Here is an 18,575-nt window from a genome sequence, read left to right on the forward strand (position 1 = left end):
AGGCATCTCTGTGGTTCTGGGGAAAGCCCCTCCCTCCCTCCCACAATGGCTCCTGCCTTTTTTTCCCTCTTCCTCTTTCTACCTCTTTCTTTTCTTGTTGTCTCTCTATCTTTGTGACAGGCCTTGGCACCTTAAGGGGTGTGGATTCGTGTTTAAGAACAGCTCGGAGGTCCTGTGTAGGCTCAGGAGACACCAGGAGGCCTTCTCCTCCACCTCTCTCATGGCTTTGGCTCTCTGGGGCCCTTGATGGCAGCTCCCTGTCCCAGGGGCTGTGGGCAGACTCACAGCATGCGTACACATGCAGTACCCATTAACCTTACCAAAGCAGCTCCACTCCGAATAAACAGAGTCCAGCTAGCTGCCTGGTCTTCCCTGGAGGAGGCTGGTAGCACAGGGTCTCCCCCCTTCCTCAGGGCAGCAATCCCTGGGCAACCCCCTTCTCTACCAGGCCATGAAGCAGCTTTGGAAGATTTGGGGTGCGGGATTCAGACCCCCAAGGGAGGAGGTCCTGTAGAGGCGGAGCTACAGCTCTCCTCCACATCTGTGCCCTGTGGCAGTGGGCCAGGCTGGGGGAGCGAAGCCACTGCCTGCGGCTCTCCCGGGGAAATGTGATTTCCCTTGAGTGAAGCGGACTGTGCAGTGTGGAAATTGGCTCTTTTCTGAGCGAGCAGCCGCTGTTGCTGCGAAGTCGGGGCGGGCTCGGCCCACAGGAGGCCGAGCTGGCCCCTGGAGTGAGCCGGGAGCAGCCATGTGCTGAGAACTCATTAGGGATAAATCAAACTAGTAACAGCATGAGACCAACACCCTCCCCCTCATCCTGCCCCCCCTTCCCACCCTCTCCCCTCTCTGACACCCCCTGCTCCCTCCTTTTCTTCCACAGTTTCCTCTCCCATGGACTTCTCTCCCCAGAGCCATGCCACCTTTCCTCAGCTAAGGTGCTGCCCTCTCACCCGACACCAGGACACCTTCCCACAACTACCAGCATGTCCTCCCACAAGTAGAGCACCTCCCCCAGCCATGGCTCTCCCCACACAGTCTAAGGACCCTGACCCCCTGGCAAGGATGTCTTTCCCAAGGCCTGCCCTTTTCAAATCCTCTCTAGGGCAACCTCTCCTCAACTAAGGCACCTTACCATCCGGTTTCAGGACACACGCACACACACACACACACACACACACACACACACACACACACACACGGAGAGGAGGCAGTCGCACATCCTAAAACTCCAGGAACTAAATGACAAAATTGTTCGTTTAGAAATACAGGATGTTTGGTTTTGTCTTCTACTTACTTTTTCAACAGAGGCCAAGATACTGATCACCAATGTCACTGAGAGCCCTAGGCCTCACTAGGAACACCGACAGGAAGCTCACACCCCAGACCACCGTGTCGTGTCTTTCCACCACCAAGGGGACTTTGCCCCATCCTGGGGTCCCAGAGCGGAGGCTCCCAGGTGTGGTCAGCATTAGCTCCTCTGACACTTGTGGCCCCCGGGGAGGGCAGGGAACCCAGAAGACTTACTTGCTGTAGGAAGGAAGAAACTGTCCATGAAATGAATGAGCTTGATCAGAAAATAAACCTGCTCCCCACCAAGGCAGAACAGAACCGGAAAGGGAACCGGGATATCGGGGTTGGGGGCAGGGGTGGGCACAGTAGGTCTGGCCGTCTATCTCTGCACAGGTAAGGAGGCTGGGAAGGCGGTTACTGTAACAGCGAGACAGTTGCTTTCCTGAATTGCCTCTGGCTGATAGGGGGGCAGCAGTGTACCCTGCATGTTATTTGTGGGTGTCCCAGTGTTTCAAGATGAGACCCTTAGTCTTTGCCTAGTTTGCCCTCACAAAAGGATGTTCCCAAATGAGCCAAGGCCCGGGTGGCTGGCATTCTGTCAGTTCCTCCGTTGTGAGCCTTCTGACTTCCCCTCAGAGTGGTGTCTCTTTGGACCTTTGATGGGATTCCTGTCTAGTTGGTAAAATTGCTAAAGGGTCTCACCCGATCTCCTTGGGTAAGACGCCCCTCCTAAATTCTCAGATAGTTTTATATCCATCAAGTAAACTCCGTATTTCTATATCTGGGTGTTTGTTTTGTTTTCCTTTCTTTCTTTTCTTTTCTTTCTTTCTTTCTTTCTTTCTTTTTTTTTTTTTACTTTTTGAGACAGAGTCTCTGCCCTTTGAACTCGAGTTGCCTAGGATGACCTAGATGACCTTGAAGTCTTGATCTTCCTGCCTCCACCTCCCGGATTACATGTGTGACAACAAATCCATACATGTGTGGGACGTGAGGGTTCTGCTTGTTAATGGACTCTTGCTAACCTTGTTGACGCATCAGTCCAGTCCTTCAGAGGTCTTCCATAAACACCTCCTCCATGAAGCTATTCCCACTGGCAAACATGAGAGAAAAGAACAACAAAACAAAACAAACAAGCAAAAAAAAATATATAAACAAATTAAAAAAAAAACCCAAGATAAACCAAATAGGAATTGTCACACATATACTCCAAAAAGAACAACAACCTAGTGTTTAGATGTGAGATGCTTGTACATTCGTAGAGCCAAAACAGGAAGGTAATGAAAATCACAACAAGAAACATAAGAGTGCTTGAGAGCCTCTCAGGCTGCTCCCAGGCCTCTGGCAAGGCTGGCCCTCTCCTGCAGCTGGTCACCAGGCTCATTGCCTGCAAGCTCTCCTCTGTCTATGACCCAGAGAGGGAGCGGCAGGGGCCACAAGGCAAGGAAGCCGCACATCGTCAATGCCAGGCTAAGGATGTAGCTTAGCGGAAGAACGCCTGCCTACCACGTAGGACTTCCTGGGCTCAATGCCGAGTATCAGAAAAATGATATAATGTCACCGTCCTTCCCCAAATGCCCACCTGGCCAGTCCAAACTTTTTTTTTTTTGAGACAGGGTTTCTCTGTGTAGCCTTGGCTGTCCTGGACTCACTTTGTAGACCAGGCTGGCCTCGAACTCACAGCAATCCGTCTGCCTCTGCCTCCTGAGTGCTGGGATTAAAGGCGTGCGCCACCATCCTTTTTGATCTTGCCCTGGCTCCAGCTCATGGGAAAGCTGGCGCTTGGGCCCTGCACCTCCTAGACTAGCTTCTTTGTTCTTGTACCTGGGTAAGGAAGTGGGAAGCTAGGCAATCACAGATTGCAAACAAAACACAACACAGGATAGATGTCCCTTTCTGCGCGACTTTACTGGTACGCTGTCCCTCATCTTTCCTGGCCACAGGCTCACAGAACTGGAGAGGGTACAGAGAGACTGGGAAAACCAGTGGGCAGTTGGGGATGCTAAGCTCAGCAAAGGAGAAAAAGTGTGTGTGGTGAGGAGAGTATGGCAGGGAGACATCACCTAACAGTGACAATCAGGACTCCCGGGGAGGGCGACAGTGACAGGGCTGTGAGGACAAACCCTATGTCCATGGTCAGCTACCCGCTCACATGTGGTTTATCTGGACTCGGAGGATGGGGGAAGGTGACTTAAAGGCTAGGACACACAGATTCGGAGAGTTGCAGCCCCCAGATGCCCTGGGTGAGGGAGCAAAGGAGCCAAAGAAGGGGGAGCAGGTGCCTTCTCTCAGCAGCCAGCCAGGGAGGGGCTAAGTGGGGTGGGGGTGGCCAGACCCCAGGCCAAGGCTGAGGACCCATCTGAGCATGTCGCCTACTAAGGAGGAGTAGGGGGGGGGTGGCGGGGGGGGGGAAGGGGAGGGCGGGGAGGTGAATAAATAATAGGAAATAAAACTTCATGAAGCAGAAAATAAAAGGCAGATTATACAGATGTGGCAATTTGAAGGATCATTGCCTCTGTCCTCTTTTTAACTGCTGCATCTGGAGTTTTGAAGGCGGCTTATCTTCTCCCTCCCTCTGCCAGGTCCCCGCCTGGCTGGAGGCCCCCACTGAGCCAAGGCACGGGTGGGGACAGGAACCTCAAACACCTCTGCTGGTGGCATTTCCTAGGAAATGGGTGGCTGTCCAGCCTTGAGCGAGCTTGCTGGGCCAGGGCAGTGTGTGAGAGGCCAGGTGGTTGTCTAGGGGCGAAGCTCTGAGCCAGGCATGGGTGTGGCCTTGGCTGGGTTCAGTGTGTGCTGGTAGCAGGTAGGTACGGGGACAGGTGGGGTCGGCAGGCCGAACTTGGCCTGTCCGAAGCAGTGTGAGACTTTGTGGACAGCAGGAGGACGTGGCCTCTAAGCAGGAGACTGTTTGGAGGACCACACAGCTTTCCCCCTCTTTTCATCTAAATGCATTTGTTAAGCCTTAATTTGACACTGTGCCAGGTGCTATATAAACAGACATGGTCTCTGCCTTTAAGGAATTTTCAGACTAACACACACACACACACACACACACACACACACACACACACACACATGCTTCGTTTATTTTATTTTATATATTAATGTATTCCCCACCTTGTTTCATGGAGAATTTGAGACAGCGCTCAGGAAATGCATGTAATAAATTAGTTAGATATAAGAAAAACAGAAAAACAAAACACATTGAGACTGTAGAGAATATACCACAGGTAGGAAAATGGGCTGTGAGTGATAGCAGAGCTGGTTTAGAAGAAGTGGGTCTTGAGTCTTCCAGCTGTGGGGTGAAAAGGTGATCATTGTCACACAGCTGGCTCTTATTCAGGGTCTGGTTGTCAGGAGAAGCACCATTCTGATAGCACTTGGGGCTCTAAAGGACAATTTCACCTTGCCCCTCATGAAAGAAAGCTAAGTGTGACCGAGACCCTCAAAGATACAGTAGCCAGTTCAGGCGTAGTTTCCCACAGGACGGCCCAAGGCAGCATCCACCAGGCACAGTCAGGACAGACACCCTCAGGCTCTGGGCAGCCGGAGGGAGCACAGAGATTCAGAACCTCTTGAGCAAAGAAGGTCTCAATGTTCTCTCTGTCCCTCACCACCGGGACATGATTTTCAGTAGTTTTGGAGTACAGACCCAGGGGACAGATGAGGTCAGATAAAAATCAAGGGTCGAAGCTAGATCCAAGCCATGGTGTGATGGATACAGGAAGGAAGAGGGGCCAGGACACATGGCAGCAAGCTCTGAATCCTTCATGGGGGTTGGGGGGGGGAACCACCCAACCCTGTGTTAGGTCCCAGATGGAAAGAAAGATCAGTGAGGTCAGGTGACGCTGGGTAGAACACGCTGTGTCCCAAGGTGTTGTGTTTCGGAGCAGGGGAAGAGTGGTCTCGGAGAAATTTCTAGTATGGGGAGTCAGAAGATAAACCTTGCAGAGATGACACCAAGTCAAATTGTGGGGTTAACGAGTGACATCTACAGAGCGCTTTACACTTTCAGAAGGATGTACTGAGTAGGCATGTCTTACAGGGAGAACTCTGGGCCTGAGATGCAGATGAAAGGTCTAGGCTAAAGGCTCCTCCATTCAGAGACCCTTCCCTTCCCCAGAAGTTCTTTCTGAAAGTTCTGCGTCAGCCAGTGAGGACCTCTGGGGGGTGCCTGCACCTTCTAGAGAGCTGAGTTTAAAGCAAAAGCAAATAGAAAATGCAAGGAAGACATCCTGAGTGGTGTTGGCAGGCCTGGGGAGGAAACTTTGTTTTTTGAGATGTGTTTTCTTTTGACCCTAGATTTCAGATCCAGGGTCAAGGGTTCCTGCCCTTGAAAGGCCGTGTTCCTCTTGGAGCAGAGAGACAACAGCAGGGTAGGGGATGCAGAGAAGAGAGGAAAACAGGCAAAAAGATAAAGAAAGGGAGTAACTTTATTTCAGAGTAACTGTAGGAGAGCCAAGGAGAGCTTCATGGGTGCACTGCCATGTTGGCTCTCGCTGGCTTTGTCCTAGTGTGCATCCTCCTACCTTGTCCTTTCTGGATTCAGAAGTTTTTTTAAAAATATACTTTATTAATTTATTCATATTACATCTAAATTGTTATCCCATCCCTTGTATCCTCCCATTCCTCCCTCCCTCCCATTTTCCCCTTACTCCTCTCCCCTATGACTGTGACTGAGGGGGCCCTCCTCCCCCTGTATATGCTCATAGGGTATCAAGTCTCTTCTTGGTAGCCTGCTATCCTTTCTCTGAGTGCCACCAGGCCTCCCCATCCAGAGGACGTGGTCAAATATGGGGCACCAGAGTACGTGTGAAAGTCAGACCCCACTCTCCACTCAGATTCAGAAGTTCTTACCACCTGGTCCCAGTCCTGTCTTCTGGACGATCCTGCCCTCACTCTCACCATCTCCCAAGTACTGGTTTAAATGATTGACTCCAGTGTGGAGGCACGGCTGCGAGCTCAGACCCATGCATGGATTTGGGACGGAATCTTCCAGGAAGGAGATTTGCACTAGCAGATTGATGAGGGCCCTCCTTGTGTGTCCTTCGGGTTGCTCCTACCTTCTAGGTCAGGATATGGGAGCCCCAGAGGAGTAAGAGAAAAACTTCAGCTGTGTTCCAAACAAGGACACAGATCTCCCGGTTGCTGTTAAAGCCAAAATTCATTACCCAAACAGCTGGGCAGAGGGAGAGTCAAGTGCGGAGGCCCAGCTCCAAACAAGATGGCTGTTTGAAGGCAAGACTCTTGAGCCAAAGCCCAGACAAGGCAAGGAGGGATCTTAGGGTGGCGCAGGGGGCTTCTCGCTAGTAGCTAATCCTTCCAGGCATTGTCTGAGGTGTTTCGGGCATAATTCCACTCCCTCCTCTGTGAAGTAAGTAGTGTTATTGTCCCTATTTTGTGGACTAGCAAACAGAACTGTAAGAGGCAGAGTGACTGGCCCATGGCCATACAGGTAAACAAACAAACAAAACAAAACACACAAAACCCACATAGCAGGCACTCAACCTGAGGCAGCCGGGGTTGTGGGGCCTCAGTGTTGGCCACAGATCATGTGGCCTACAGGGTCAAAGGCTGCTGTGAATTTAGATGAAGGCTGAGAGGACAGCATGTTTGATGACTGAAGGTCTTCAGTGGGTGTTTTAGAGAGGGCTGGGCAGGGGGTGGGGTGGAGGGAGAAAAGAAGAGAGCCAGGTAGAAATGGGGGTCACACAAGGAAAGGGCAGCTGGTAAGGCCCAGCCATCCTGGGAATTCATCACAGACAGGACCTTCATACTAGGAAGCAACAGAGTCCAGGGAAGCCATCTTCCAGGGCAAACAGTGGCACGGGTAGAAAGTGTCCACTGAAGGAGGGAGAGAGGTCCATGCTGGCCTTGTAGTCCTAGCATGCAGGCTCCATCTTTTCTTCAGAGGAGAAAAGATGAGGGGAGCAGGTAAGCGGATGAGCCATTAGGTGGGAACGGTGGCAGTTGGAGGTGAAAGTGTGGTCAGGGAGCAGTGCACACTGTCCTTGGGTGCATTGGGGAAGACCAGGCATTCCAAGACTGTAGGCTTTATATTTTACATATTTTATACATTTATTTATATATTTATATCTGTTTTTATGTTTTACCTCTTCTATCTACATTTACAGATTTTTAAAAAATAATTTAGACATTCATAAAAATTGTAAAGGTGGGACCGTGGTTTGGCCCTATTTATTGACCTTACTTACTCATCTCATCTTTGTTTTGTTGTTTGAGACAAAATGAAGCCCAGGCTGGCCAGGTACTTATTTGGTAGCCCAGAAACTTCCTGTGTAGCTGGCCTGGAACTCATGGTAAATCTCCTGCATCCCCTCCCAAGTGCTGGGATTGCAGGCATGAGCCACCATGCCCGGCTCACCCCTCTGAATACAAACCCTGTGCCCTGCATCCTGTGCTTAAACACGGTACTGCACAAAAGCCACACCTCTTGGCTGCATTCAAGATTCTTCTGACCCAGGCTCTGTGCCCCTCATACTTGGCCCCCTGACACTGTGGCCATTTTATTCTGACCTTCCACTTGCTTTCACAGTCCCTTTGTCTCTAGGTCTACAAGACATTGAACCCCCAAAAAAGGAGAGGATTCAGGCCTCAGGCCATGAGATTTTTAAATTTCCCATGGTGCCTAAAAACAAATGAATGCCCCTCACAGAAAGCTATCAGGCCCAAGAAACCAGGAAGAGGTTACATTAGGTGTCACTCTGGGTTATACAGTGGTCCCAGGACCCCAGGGACTAAGCTCCCTTAGATGGAAGGAATGGATGGGGTTCAACATCACCCCTTTGTAGGAGCTGCACTCATGACTAGGAGCCTTTTCCACCTACCCGCTTCTTCCTGGAGAAAGGTCCACACATGCATGGGTGGGAAGTAGACCTGCCCAGCCCTGGGATTGTGGGTAGGGCTCACTCAACTGTCTCTGTTCCTGACAATCAGGTGCAGCCTGTGGGGGCTCTGGGCTTCCTCCATAAAACTGCAGAAAGATACTGGCATCTCAAGCCTTTGCTATAGGTTTCCCCAGATAGTGGGGGCCGTGGCTGGGGCCACTGTAAGTTTGAAGACAAAGGAGATTCTGGTTAATGTGATGGCCCAAAGCTAACTTCCTTCTTAATAAGCAGGCCTCTTCAGCTAAGCACCTGACCCGCGCGCAATGACTAGGTGCGTGCTTGCCCTCTGGTGGCCACATGTTAGAACTGCAGCCCAACAATCACCTCTAATTTTGCTCACAAGTATCCAAATGAAACAAATGTTCTACATGAGCAAAGGAGTGCTGAAGCATCACACACAGTGTGGACAAACCTTTACCCTCTACTGTGACATTAGAGATGAGGGTGACTGTTTAATGAGGTCAAAGAGCTCACCCACACGCACTCAGCTTGTAAGCATCGGTTCCTGGTCCACGTCATATCTACCCAGGCTACATTTTCTCCTCAATACAATCAAGACACTTGGACTTTTGTGTGGCTGATAACTTCTGCTAAGTCTCTGACTTGCCTAAGAAATTTCAAACATGTATACACATCCACTTGACAGGTCTACTGAGTCAGGAGAGGCAGCAATAGGAATAGATGTTTCGCCGGAAAGATAAAGTGTATCTTTTTTTAAAAAAAATGTATTTATTTTATGTATATGAGTTTCCTTATTTGTATGTACACCTACATGTCAGAAGAGGGCATCAGATCACATTATAGATGGTTGTTAAGCCACCATGTGGTTGCTGGGAATCGAACTCATGACCTCTGGAAGAGCAGATGGTGCTCTTAACCCCTGAGCCATCTCTCCAGCCCCTAATAAAGTGTATCTTAATACTGACAGCTGGGAAACAATGGGCAACACTGCCAACTCATGAGGTGGGGGACATTTTGTTCATTTCAAGTCCCCTAGTCCTGGCTATGTAAGGTGCCCCATAGCATCTGTGAAAAAACAAAAAGCAAGCAAACAAACAAACAAAAAACCAAAACAGTGAGTGGATGAAAAAATGTTTCTGAGCTTCAACAGCTTGTAACTGTGTGTCTGGCTACACACATGAACACACAGAACACTCTTCATCCGTTCACAAACATATTATCACACGAGGGCAAAGGAAGAGGCAGTCACACTGCAGTGGCTCTACGTGACTCCCCCTTCCTCACACACTTACACATGTGCTGTGCTTCTTTGGTAGGCTCTATTTACTGTACACCCATCGGGTGCATAGGCCAGCCCCAGGCCCTGGCCAGAGACTCCCCTGGCCCTAAGAACCAGGCCCACTTCGTGGAGCTCTAAGCCTCTAGAGTTGTTACAAGCTTTATTGGAAGGGAGGATGTGTGGCCCAGCAGGAAGGCAGGAGAGGCACCATGTTAGCCAAAGGGTGGGCAGCAGAGGCCCCGCAGTTGGCCAGAAACCTCTTTACACACATGGCTGAACAGAGACAATGGTGGCTGCTCCCTGAGCCTGCCCAGCCTCCTCCCGAAAGGCACAGCCCTGAGTCCCTGAGTCTCCAGACCCTCCCCTGGAGAACAGGCGCACCTGGGAAGAAGCCAAAATAAGTACGAGGGGATTTCCCAAGGCAGGGCAGCAGAGCCCTGGGAGTTGCCTGGGGATGAGAAAAAGGTCCTGACATCCTCAGGAATGCAGCTTTGTGGGGCCATCAAGGATGGAGGTGGGGGTGAGCCCGGCTGCAGAAAGCAGTGTCCCAAATCGGGCTGAGGACCTAGGTCTCCAATCTCCACCTCCACCGCCAGGCAGACTCCCGAGGCGAACTGTCACCACTCTTTCACCCCCTCACTGTCCACAGTGGTCTACACTTGAAGAGCCACCCTCACTGCTCTCAGGAAACAAAGGCTCCTTGTTCTAAAAGTTCTCCCTCTAGAGCTTGAGAGGCCCCCACTCCTATTGACCCTGGCTCAGGCCATTAAGCACTGCTCTGTTGATTAACAGTTGGGCACGCAGCCCTTTCATCTGCCTCCCGGGGGCTGGGGGGGTGGTGGTGGTGGTGGGGGCACATGGGCCTCCCTGAGCCCTGACCCTGCCAAGGCCTCTGATAGAAGGCTGTCCTCTGGAGGGCAGTGCTGGAGTAACCCTGCTCCCTGGTCCCAAGATGCTGGTTGGGAATTCCCAAGAGGTCCTGAGTCCTGGCCTAGCCTCCTGGCCACCCAATTCCCAAAGCAAGGCTGTTCCCAGTGATGCGGCTGTTCTGGCTAGACTGCCTCAAGCTCCCTCCCAGAAGCCCAGGCCCACATGTGCCCAGGCAATGAAACTGCTCCGTGTTTTAAGGGACGGAGGGTACATGGGACAAACTGTGCAAGTGGAGCCACGTCCTCATTCAGCCTTGCTTTTGAATGGTCAGGGATGGGGCGATGGGAAGAACTGCCATGAGGATTGTGCACAAGTGTGGCAGGATTAACCAAGTGGGTGACACAGGGAAACGGGCTCCGTCCTTCGTCACAGAAGGGGAGACGCGTCACCTCTCATCAGGGTCCTGGCAACATAAGGTTTCACCTCAGGCCCGCCCCAGAGCAGCGGTCAGTGTCTCTGCGATGGGTGATGACGTCACAGCTGATTGCGGTTTCTCTTGGGAATGATCTTCCGGTAGGTTCTGCGCTCGGAGATGTTGCGTTTCACCTTGGCCGTGGTGGGGGCCTCATCCTGGTGCAGCGATGGGCTTGAGTGGGACTTCTTCAGGCTGGGCTTCGGCTCCTGAACGTCCTCAGCTTCCTTCCCGAGCTGATCCTCCCACAGAGCCAGGTCCCCCAGAGGGAAGTGTAGGCGGGCCACCAGCAGCTGCACGTAGGTCTCGTACCGAGTCTTCTGCAACACACCAGAACCACAGACAGCACTTCAGTACAGTCCCGGCTCCTGAAGGGCAGGCAGCTCACAGGAGTTTGAAGCTATCACGGCAGAGGGATGCTCCTGAGCATCTACATGGACGGGCCTACTGGGACCTAACCATACTTCCGAACAGCTGGCGCCTGTGGAACATCATGCTGACAACCTTCATCTGCTGAATAGTCTTTCGGCCTCTGTGACCAGCACCCCATTATCTAGAATACCATCCACGACCCTACTGGACCCTGCCATGGGCAGTTAGCTTGGTGTGAACTGTTTTCATGTGCTTTATAAAGGATACATTGATCTACGGATAAAGGGCCCGGCTGAGTCCTTACCTCACCCAAAGGCCTCTGGGAAGTGAGACAGCCACAGCCATGAAGATAACCAATAAGCCAAAAAGGATGGGCAGAGACCCTGAAAGCTAGTGAGGGGCGTGGGCTACAGGAGGGCCCGATGGGCATGGACAGGAGCCCCTCCTGGTCCCCAGCCTCCAGAGGCTGTCTGACTCTGTTCCTACACTGTACCTTGCCAAGCCTTCTTGTCTGGTGGGTCTCTACACCAATGAGTGCCTTTAGTGCCTCAGAAGCCAGCCGTTAGCGTTAGGGCCCCCAGAGTGTGCGCGGATACAGGGCCACAGCAGAGATGGAGTGTAGGTAGGTGGGGAGACTGAAATAAATAAAGTCAACTCCAATTGGGATGATGTGTGGGGTGCACATGTGACTTGGAGTTAGTGAACAGACAAACCATGCTTCAGCTTTTTTCATCTATAAAATGAGGATTGCAGACTATATCATACTATTGTTACCTACCCCAGAATTGTTCAGAGATAATCCTTGAAGGCAATAAAAGTATTAGGTAGTAGTGTTAGGGGGGATAAGACAGTATATGGTGTCTTCATCTGAAAGGCAAAGGGTCCTTGGCGCTGACAGACCCCACTCACGCTGTGTCTGCCCCTGCCATGCCGTTGTGCCCCTAAGACAGTCTTCTTGGTACAGAGACAGAGGCAGCCAGGAGAGGGCGGCAGAGGACCCAGGTAACAGGAGGATTGGCCGGGGAAGCCGGAAGATGGCCGGAAGATGGCGAGCTACTCACCTCATGCTCCAGATACTCCTTCCGCAAGCGGTACTCTTCCAGCTCCCGGCTGCGGCCCCGACGCTCGGGCAGATTCCTCTGCAAATCCAACAGGTCATCGGACGCAGCATCCAGGCAGTTCTCGTGGGATCGATGCTGCTCCTCCTGGAAGAGAAAAGTAAAGAAGCTGACGCCAGTTTCCGACCCCTCGCTGTTCCCTAACCTCTATCAAACTTCTGATCCAGGTTGTGCAGCCTCCCCCCCCCACCCCCGCCGGGGGCCCCCACCCCCCGGCCCGGTTCCAGGTCGTGGGGTGCAGAGTGCCCACCCCCAGCCCCAATTGCCCTCTCCGCACCCTTGGCTGGTTAGGAAAGGCAGTAGTACCAGAGAGCTCTGGGCAGGGCTCATGGGCAGGATGGGCCTCACAAATCTGCGCTGGGAGCCCACTGCGGCCGGAAAGGGGGGTGCTGAGTGTGTGGCAGCCGCCAAGTTGATGCGTGCAATCCAGGAAGCCATTTCCTTGGCAGTGCTGCAGGCAAACGAAGTCACGTGTTCCCAGGGGTGCCGTCTTATCATCTGCTCCAACCCTTGCCTCACACCTCTGTTGCCTCCCCAAACCAGAAGGGGTGAGGGGTGGGAGTGGGTGACTGAATTTTATCTGCCAGAGGAAAATCCAGGATGGCAATAGAGTTTATATGAAATGCCAAAACCAGTCGCTGGTGGCATTCTAGAATCTTCCCTTAACACACAAGGAAGAGGGTAGTGCCTTAACCAAGAGGCTGGAGGAGTCGCTGCATCCACAGGACCTTCTTTTCTGTCTGCGTCCCCCAGGACCTCTCCCAGCACAGAAATTTAGGTTACCCCCCCACCCCACCCCCAATCAAGGGTTGGGACCGATAGATATTGAATGTCAGCATTGAGCCTTGCCACTTTACCTTCCACTCTAGGGACTTACGGTGCCTGGAAGAGGTAGAGGCGCCAGTCTGCAGTCCGGAGCTGGAAGACGTGTGGCTTCTTGGTGTAGTGGGTGGCTGGGCTGGCTAGCGAGTGGTGCACTCCCACGGGCTCATCCACCATGTGTCCCACCAGACTCTCCCCATCCAGCTGGTGGCAGTCTCCCTGCCACCAGACACAGGAGCTCAGCGAATAGGCTATCAGCTGCCCACATACCCCACAGTTCTGGAACCTCTCCCGAGGACCCCACTAGCTGGATTTGACTTAGCACTTTAATAATGGACGTGCTTTCAGAATGACGCTATCCCCGTCAGCTTTACACTCCTAAGACGGCTGTAACTAGCATCCCAAGATACCACTTCCCCATCCACAAAGTACTTTCTCGTTCTCCTTCCCTGCCTCCTTCTCCCCGTGCTCTTGGCTCCCTTCCTACCTTCAGGAAGTAGAGGGCCATCCCTCTCAGCAAGGTATGAAACATCTTCCAGCCTCGCTTGCCCCAAGGTGCTGTCCCGGGGTGGGGGTGGGGGTGGGGGGTGGGGGGAGAGACACAGACAGGTGAGTGGCGGCACTACATCCAGACGTACTCAGTACAAGTGTGCGCAGAATCCTGGCACATCCCCCTTACAGCATGTGCAGTCCCCCGCAGAGGAGCACACAAGCACATAGAGCTCACCAGCACAAGAAAACAGCTACAACCAAAAATACACGTCTCACGTCTCCATATGCAGGAAGAAAACAGGAGAGCCGACATATAAACGTGTTCGTGGAGACCAGCTCTCCCCAATCCCAGGCGCACAATCTTAGGCACAAACAATTCTACTCAGCCCCCTTCCTACAAAGCGTGATGGGTTTGCTCACTCGGGAGCACAGGGGCAATCCCCGCCCACCCTCAACTCCCCCTTTCTTTCTCTTCCTAATTTCTTCAAACTGGCCTCATAGGGACAAAACTAGTCCTAAGTTCCTTGGCCGGCAGATGGCCTGATTTCCTGTGAGCATCCGTTCCCAGCGCCAGCCACTGCCCTGCATAGTTTAGTGTTCTAGCTTGGTTTACAGGGATTACTGGTGCTCAGGCAAGCTGTCCTGCCCAAAAGCTTCCGATTGCCCCGGGAATGAGGCCTGAATGTCAACGATGGTAGAGTTCGCCCCTGCCAGCCCATTCACACATGCCGTGCCCTGAGTGGACCCCGCAGGCGCTCCTCGCTCTGTAAGGGATGTGTTGAGACGGCGCAAAAACTCACACCCTCTTACCTTACGAGGTTCCATTCACTTCCCATCATTTGCCAGAACTTCTCTCATGCCCGTCCCTGTAGCCAGGGACCAGACCCCAAGCACCTACCTCTCCCTCCTGCTGCCCCCCATACTCAACACAGGCCCCTTCCACCTTCAGCTGAGAGAGACACGGGTGCGCTTGCCTAGTTTTTTGCCTCACACGGGGTGCTGGGGCCTGACGATAACCAGACCTATTTTATTCAGTGTTCAGTTACCATCCAGGAGAGAGAGGCAGGCTGCTTATTCTTCTGGGTACCACAATATGGGGCATGGTCCCTACATACACCTGAGTTCCCGGGCAGCAGACACTCACTCTTCTTGCCGTCAGCATCGTGATGCATTTTCCGAGCCAGGATGCCTTGCTTGTAGGTGGGCATTGTGGGGTCCTGAGCCATCTGGAGGAAGGGGCTGCTTATCTTGCCAGCTGGGGGACAGGGCTGATCCTTTTCCGGTCTGGCTGTCTCTTCTTCATCTCTGGACGGCAGAGAATCAGGGTGGGAACGCTGGTGGGATAAGTACCCTCTGCCTCTTGGGGTACTCAGCAACCATCTCTTAATGGGGAGGAGCGTAAGAGAAACCTCCTCAAGGAAAATCTCATCAAGAGCCGACCCAGCAGCCCCTGGAAACACGGCTGTACACAGCCCTCACCAGCCCTGGCTTCTCCGGTGTTGCCCAGGATCCTCTGCTCTCCCTTAAACTGGTCCAGCCCCCTGCCTCTGGCACCACCCACTCAGAGGGAGCACTGTGTAGGCCCTCCCATTTCTCCAGTTCTCAGGTGGGCAGCCGTGGGTAGACAGGTTCAGAGTCAGGGCCGAGGGCAAGAAAAGAGGGAAAGAGGGCGCCTCACTTACACAGCCCACTTGAGCTTCTCACTTCGGATAGACCAGTACAGGGCCTGGGATAGAAGCACGGGGGGGGGGGGGGGGTGTGAGCATAGGGTCCGGTCACTCATTTTGCTGGCACACGTCCATGGGCACGTGCACCGCCTCTTCCCTCTACCCCATCAGAGCTGTCCTTCTCCCAAGCAGGCAACACGCTCGAGCCGCTTATCCATCGGCTCACCCGTCCATCCCTGTGCTGGATACTGGAGACATAAAGATGTCAAAGTAGCCAAGGCTACTGCACAAGCCTAGTAAATCCTCAACTAGTCCTTTGAGAGAGAACAACACGGCTCCTCCACGTACGGCCCTGTCCAGGGGTGTCTGACAGAGACGGAACGTGGCTGGACAACGGTCACACAACGCGTATTTGGTAAATGAATGAATGCATGCCGGGCTAGAACTTTGAAGTCATGTCCAGGTGTACTGTTATAGATGCATCTCGCTTGCTTTTGTAGCATGGGGTGTTCCCGGCATGGTACTTGGGATCCAGGAAACGTCCACTAAGTGATCACTAAGTCGAGGACAGAGGCAGTGGTCCAACTGCGTAGGAAACACGTGTGAGGCGGCAGCAGCAGTGCGTGGCACTTGACAGCTTCATTTCACCTCGGCGATGACACTGTGAGGTGGTCAATTTCCCCGGAAGCAGCCTCAGCTGGCCGAGGGCAGTGCTGTTTAAGACTAGGATTCAAACCAGGAACCCCCAGGTCCCAACCCTGAGATCGGGAGTTTCCTTACATGGACCTTCGTGTCTCGATACACTCGATACACCACCGCTTGTCAAACCTCAAAGGGGGTAACGGCCCCCTGAATAGAACGGTTTCAGATGCATAAGGGTGTGGGTTCTGTAGGTCCTGGGGTGTCAATTTGCACAGCCAAAGCATCCCAAGAAACCGTTGACACTACCAGACAGGGACACACAGGCAAACCTTGTCCTCCTAAGGACCTTTCATCCAAGCCACCTCTGAGCTCTAGTTTCCCAGTGGAACTAGTCAGGGAAGACAGGGAGGGCCCCAGCCTTGTGAGGAAGCCATACCTTCAGCAGCTCCTTGGGGAAGTTCCCGCCCTCCTGCAGGCCGTTCAGGTTGCTTATGAATTCCTGACAGCTCATGCTTTTTCCAATGTTCTGTGGCCGTGGAGAAGTGGGACAGTTGGAACCCCCCCCCCCCCCCCCCCCCCCCCCCCGCACCCTGACAGAACAGACCCTGAGGTGGTCACTGGGGAACTCCAGGGCTCTGCCCAGACACAGTCCCAGCCTCTGGTCCTTTCTTTCCCTGCTCCTCTTCCTCACCAGACCACAGCCCCGACCCGTACCCCACCTCTGCCCCAGACCCCTACGTCAGTTCTCTAGGGGCCCTCCCACGCCTTACCTGTCCATGTAGGTCTGTGTTAAGGAGCATGATCGCACAGGTCAGGGTGTGTATGGAATCTGCCCCAGAGAGAGGCAAGTACAAAGCTCATTGGAATCTGGACTAAGGGTGACGTCCATCCCTCATTTCTCTACAACCCCAATACACTGCCGGCAGCCGCTGCCCAAGGAATCCCCCTAACCCTGAGTAAACACGGGCTATTGCTTTATCACCCCGCGAAGCCCCGCCCCGCCCCGCCCCCGGCCCCGCCCTCCTTACCTACTGAGGGGAAGGCTGCAGGGTTGCAGTAATGGAAGCGTTTGGAAAACTGGTAGAGAATTCGTTCCCGCTCCTGAGTCTCTCCGCTGAGCACCAGGGCCTGGAGGAAACCACTGCCCCCACCCCCGCAAAGGCCAGGGTTAAGCGGAGACACGCACTGCAGGAGCTCGAGACCCCCTGCCCTGCAGCTGTCCCGGACCACCCCACACACACCCAGCTCTCGCCTCTTGAGCGGCTCAGGGGGCCTTACCGGAGGGCCCGGTCCAAGCTCTGGCCTTCAAAGTGGAAGAAGGACAAGTACGCCTCGGCCACGGCCTTGCTGAAGTCATTGCTGCAGAGGGCAAAGAGGAGATAAAGACGGTGCTGGGCAGGGGCAGGCGAATTGCTGTGAGTTCGAGGCCAGCCTACTCTACAAAGTAAGTGCAGGACGGCCAAGGCTACACAGAGAAACCCTGACTTCAAAAACAAAAAACAAAACAACAACAACAACAAAAGATGGTGCTGGGGATCAGGCTGAGCTGTAGGTATAAAGGGGGCCCAGGGGGGGTCAAGAGCCAAATAAGGGAAAAGTACAATTGGGCTAGGTGCTAGGCCCCAAGAGAGCAGTCAGTGGCCAGCCTGCCCCTGCTACTTGGTTCACTATTTCAGTATTACCTGTGAGGCCAAGGCGGAGTCTGGGGTGGGCCAGGGGAGGAGTCAGGGGTGTGGCAAAGAAGAAGAGGTGTTTGAAGTGGAAAGCGGAGCTGGCCAAGAACGGGATGGGGGAGGGTGGGGGAGGGAGTGGGGGCGTGGGAGGCGGGATGGCATGGGGCGGGACCAGGATAGAGATAAAGAATGAGGGGTAGTGATCAGGCTGGAGGGCAGCAATGGGGATATTGGCCAGGGAAAGAGCAAGAGCGCGATGGCCAGTGGGCGTGGCCAGTGGGCGTGGCCTATGGGTGGCTCCCTCCTGTACTGCTGCAACCCCTGTATCTCAAAAGCCCCCTTACTTCTTGCGTAGGTGGACAGCCACTTCAGACTTCCGGAAACCATTCAGGTGATACAGGCGCAAGGCTAGGTTCCGGGCCTCCTTGTCGTTTCTGATGTCATTAGCCAACTTGTTCCCAGATGACGGCCTCCAGCTTTCCTCCGGAGATTGAGCTTGGGGGATGGGGTCCTCGGGAAGCCTAGAAAAATCCATTTGTGTCCTCAGACTCACACCTGTGGCAGACATGCATGCCAGGTGTCAGCTATGACCTCGAGAAGGTGCAGCCCGAGCTCAGGGTTAGAGCTATGACTCTTGCCATCTGCAGAAGCTGGACCCAGGTGCTCGGAATGGAAAGAGAGGGTCCAAGGCAGCCTGGCCTGGCCTAGGCTGGGACCAGGAGATCTCTGAGAAGAAGAGGTATTAAAACCAGACCCACAGGATTGGAGCCAAGCTGGTGCCACATTTCCTCCACGTAACCACAAAGCTGTTTCAAGCTTGTCTTGTCTTGAATGGCAGGTGAGGCCCTTTGAGGACCTCAGTGGTATGCTGTCTACCCAGGAGGAGGTAGCGGCCTGGCTAGTTTTATGTCAACTTGATACAAGTCACCTGAAAGTAGGGAACCCCAATTGAGAAGCTGTCCCTACAAGACACAGCGATAAGGCGTTTTCTTTATCAGTGATTGATGGG

The 18,575-nt window shown here is 53.3% G+C and overlaps 1 protein-coding gene across 5 annotated transcripts in view; it reads right to left on the reverse strand.

Annotated features, from left to right (window-relative positions):
* Positions 1 to 8,907: 8,907 nt before the first annotated feature.
* Positions 8,908 to 18,575, reverse strand: part of PSD4 (pleckstrin and Sec7 domain containing 4) — a 36,518-nt gene continuing 26,850 nt past the window's right edge. For all 5 annotated transcript variants that reach the window (XM_084798824.1, XM_084798826.1, XM_084798827.1 and 2 more), the window contains 12 exons: positions 17,911 to 18,087; positions 17,172 to 17,252; positions 16,922 to 17,034; positions 16,664 to 16,722; positions 16,330 to 16,419; positions 15,267 to 15,310; positions 14,729 to 14,889; positions 13,580 to 13,650; positions 13,148 to 13,311; positions 12,577 to 12,721; positions 12,214 to 12,357; positions 8,908 to 11,100 (listed from right to left, as the gene is read on the reverse strand). In XM_084798824.1, coding sequence (XP_084654950.1) covers positions 10,843 to 11,100; positions 12,214 to 12,357; positions 12,577 to 12,721; positions 13,148 to 13,311; positions 13,580 to 13,650; positions 14,729 to 14,889; positions 15,267 to 15,310; positions 16,330 to 16,419; positions 16,664 to 16,722; positions 16,922 to 17,034; positions 17,172 to 17,252; positions 17,911 to 18,087 — 1,507 coding nt within the window. In that variant the 3' untranslated portion in view covers positions 8,908 to 10,842. The remainder of the gene's footprint in view (positions 11,101 to 12,213; positions 12,358 to 12,576; positions 12,722 to 13,147; positions 13,312 to 13,579; positions 13,651 to 14,728; positions 14,890 to 15,266; positions 15,311 to 16,329; positions 16,420 to 16,663; positions 16,723 to 16,921; positions 17,035 to 17,171; positions 17,253 to 17,910; positions 18,088 to 18,575) is intronic.

The sequence above is a fragment of the Acomys minous genome (assembly GCF_964271855.1).
Source record: "Acomys minous genome assembly, chromosome: 10".
NCBI lineage: Eukaryota > Metazoa > Chordata > Mammalia > Rodentia > Muridae > Acomys > Acomys minous.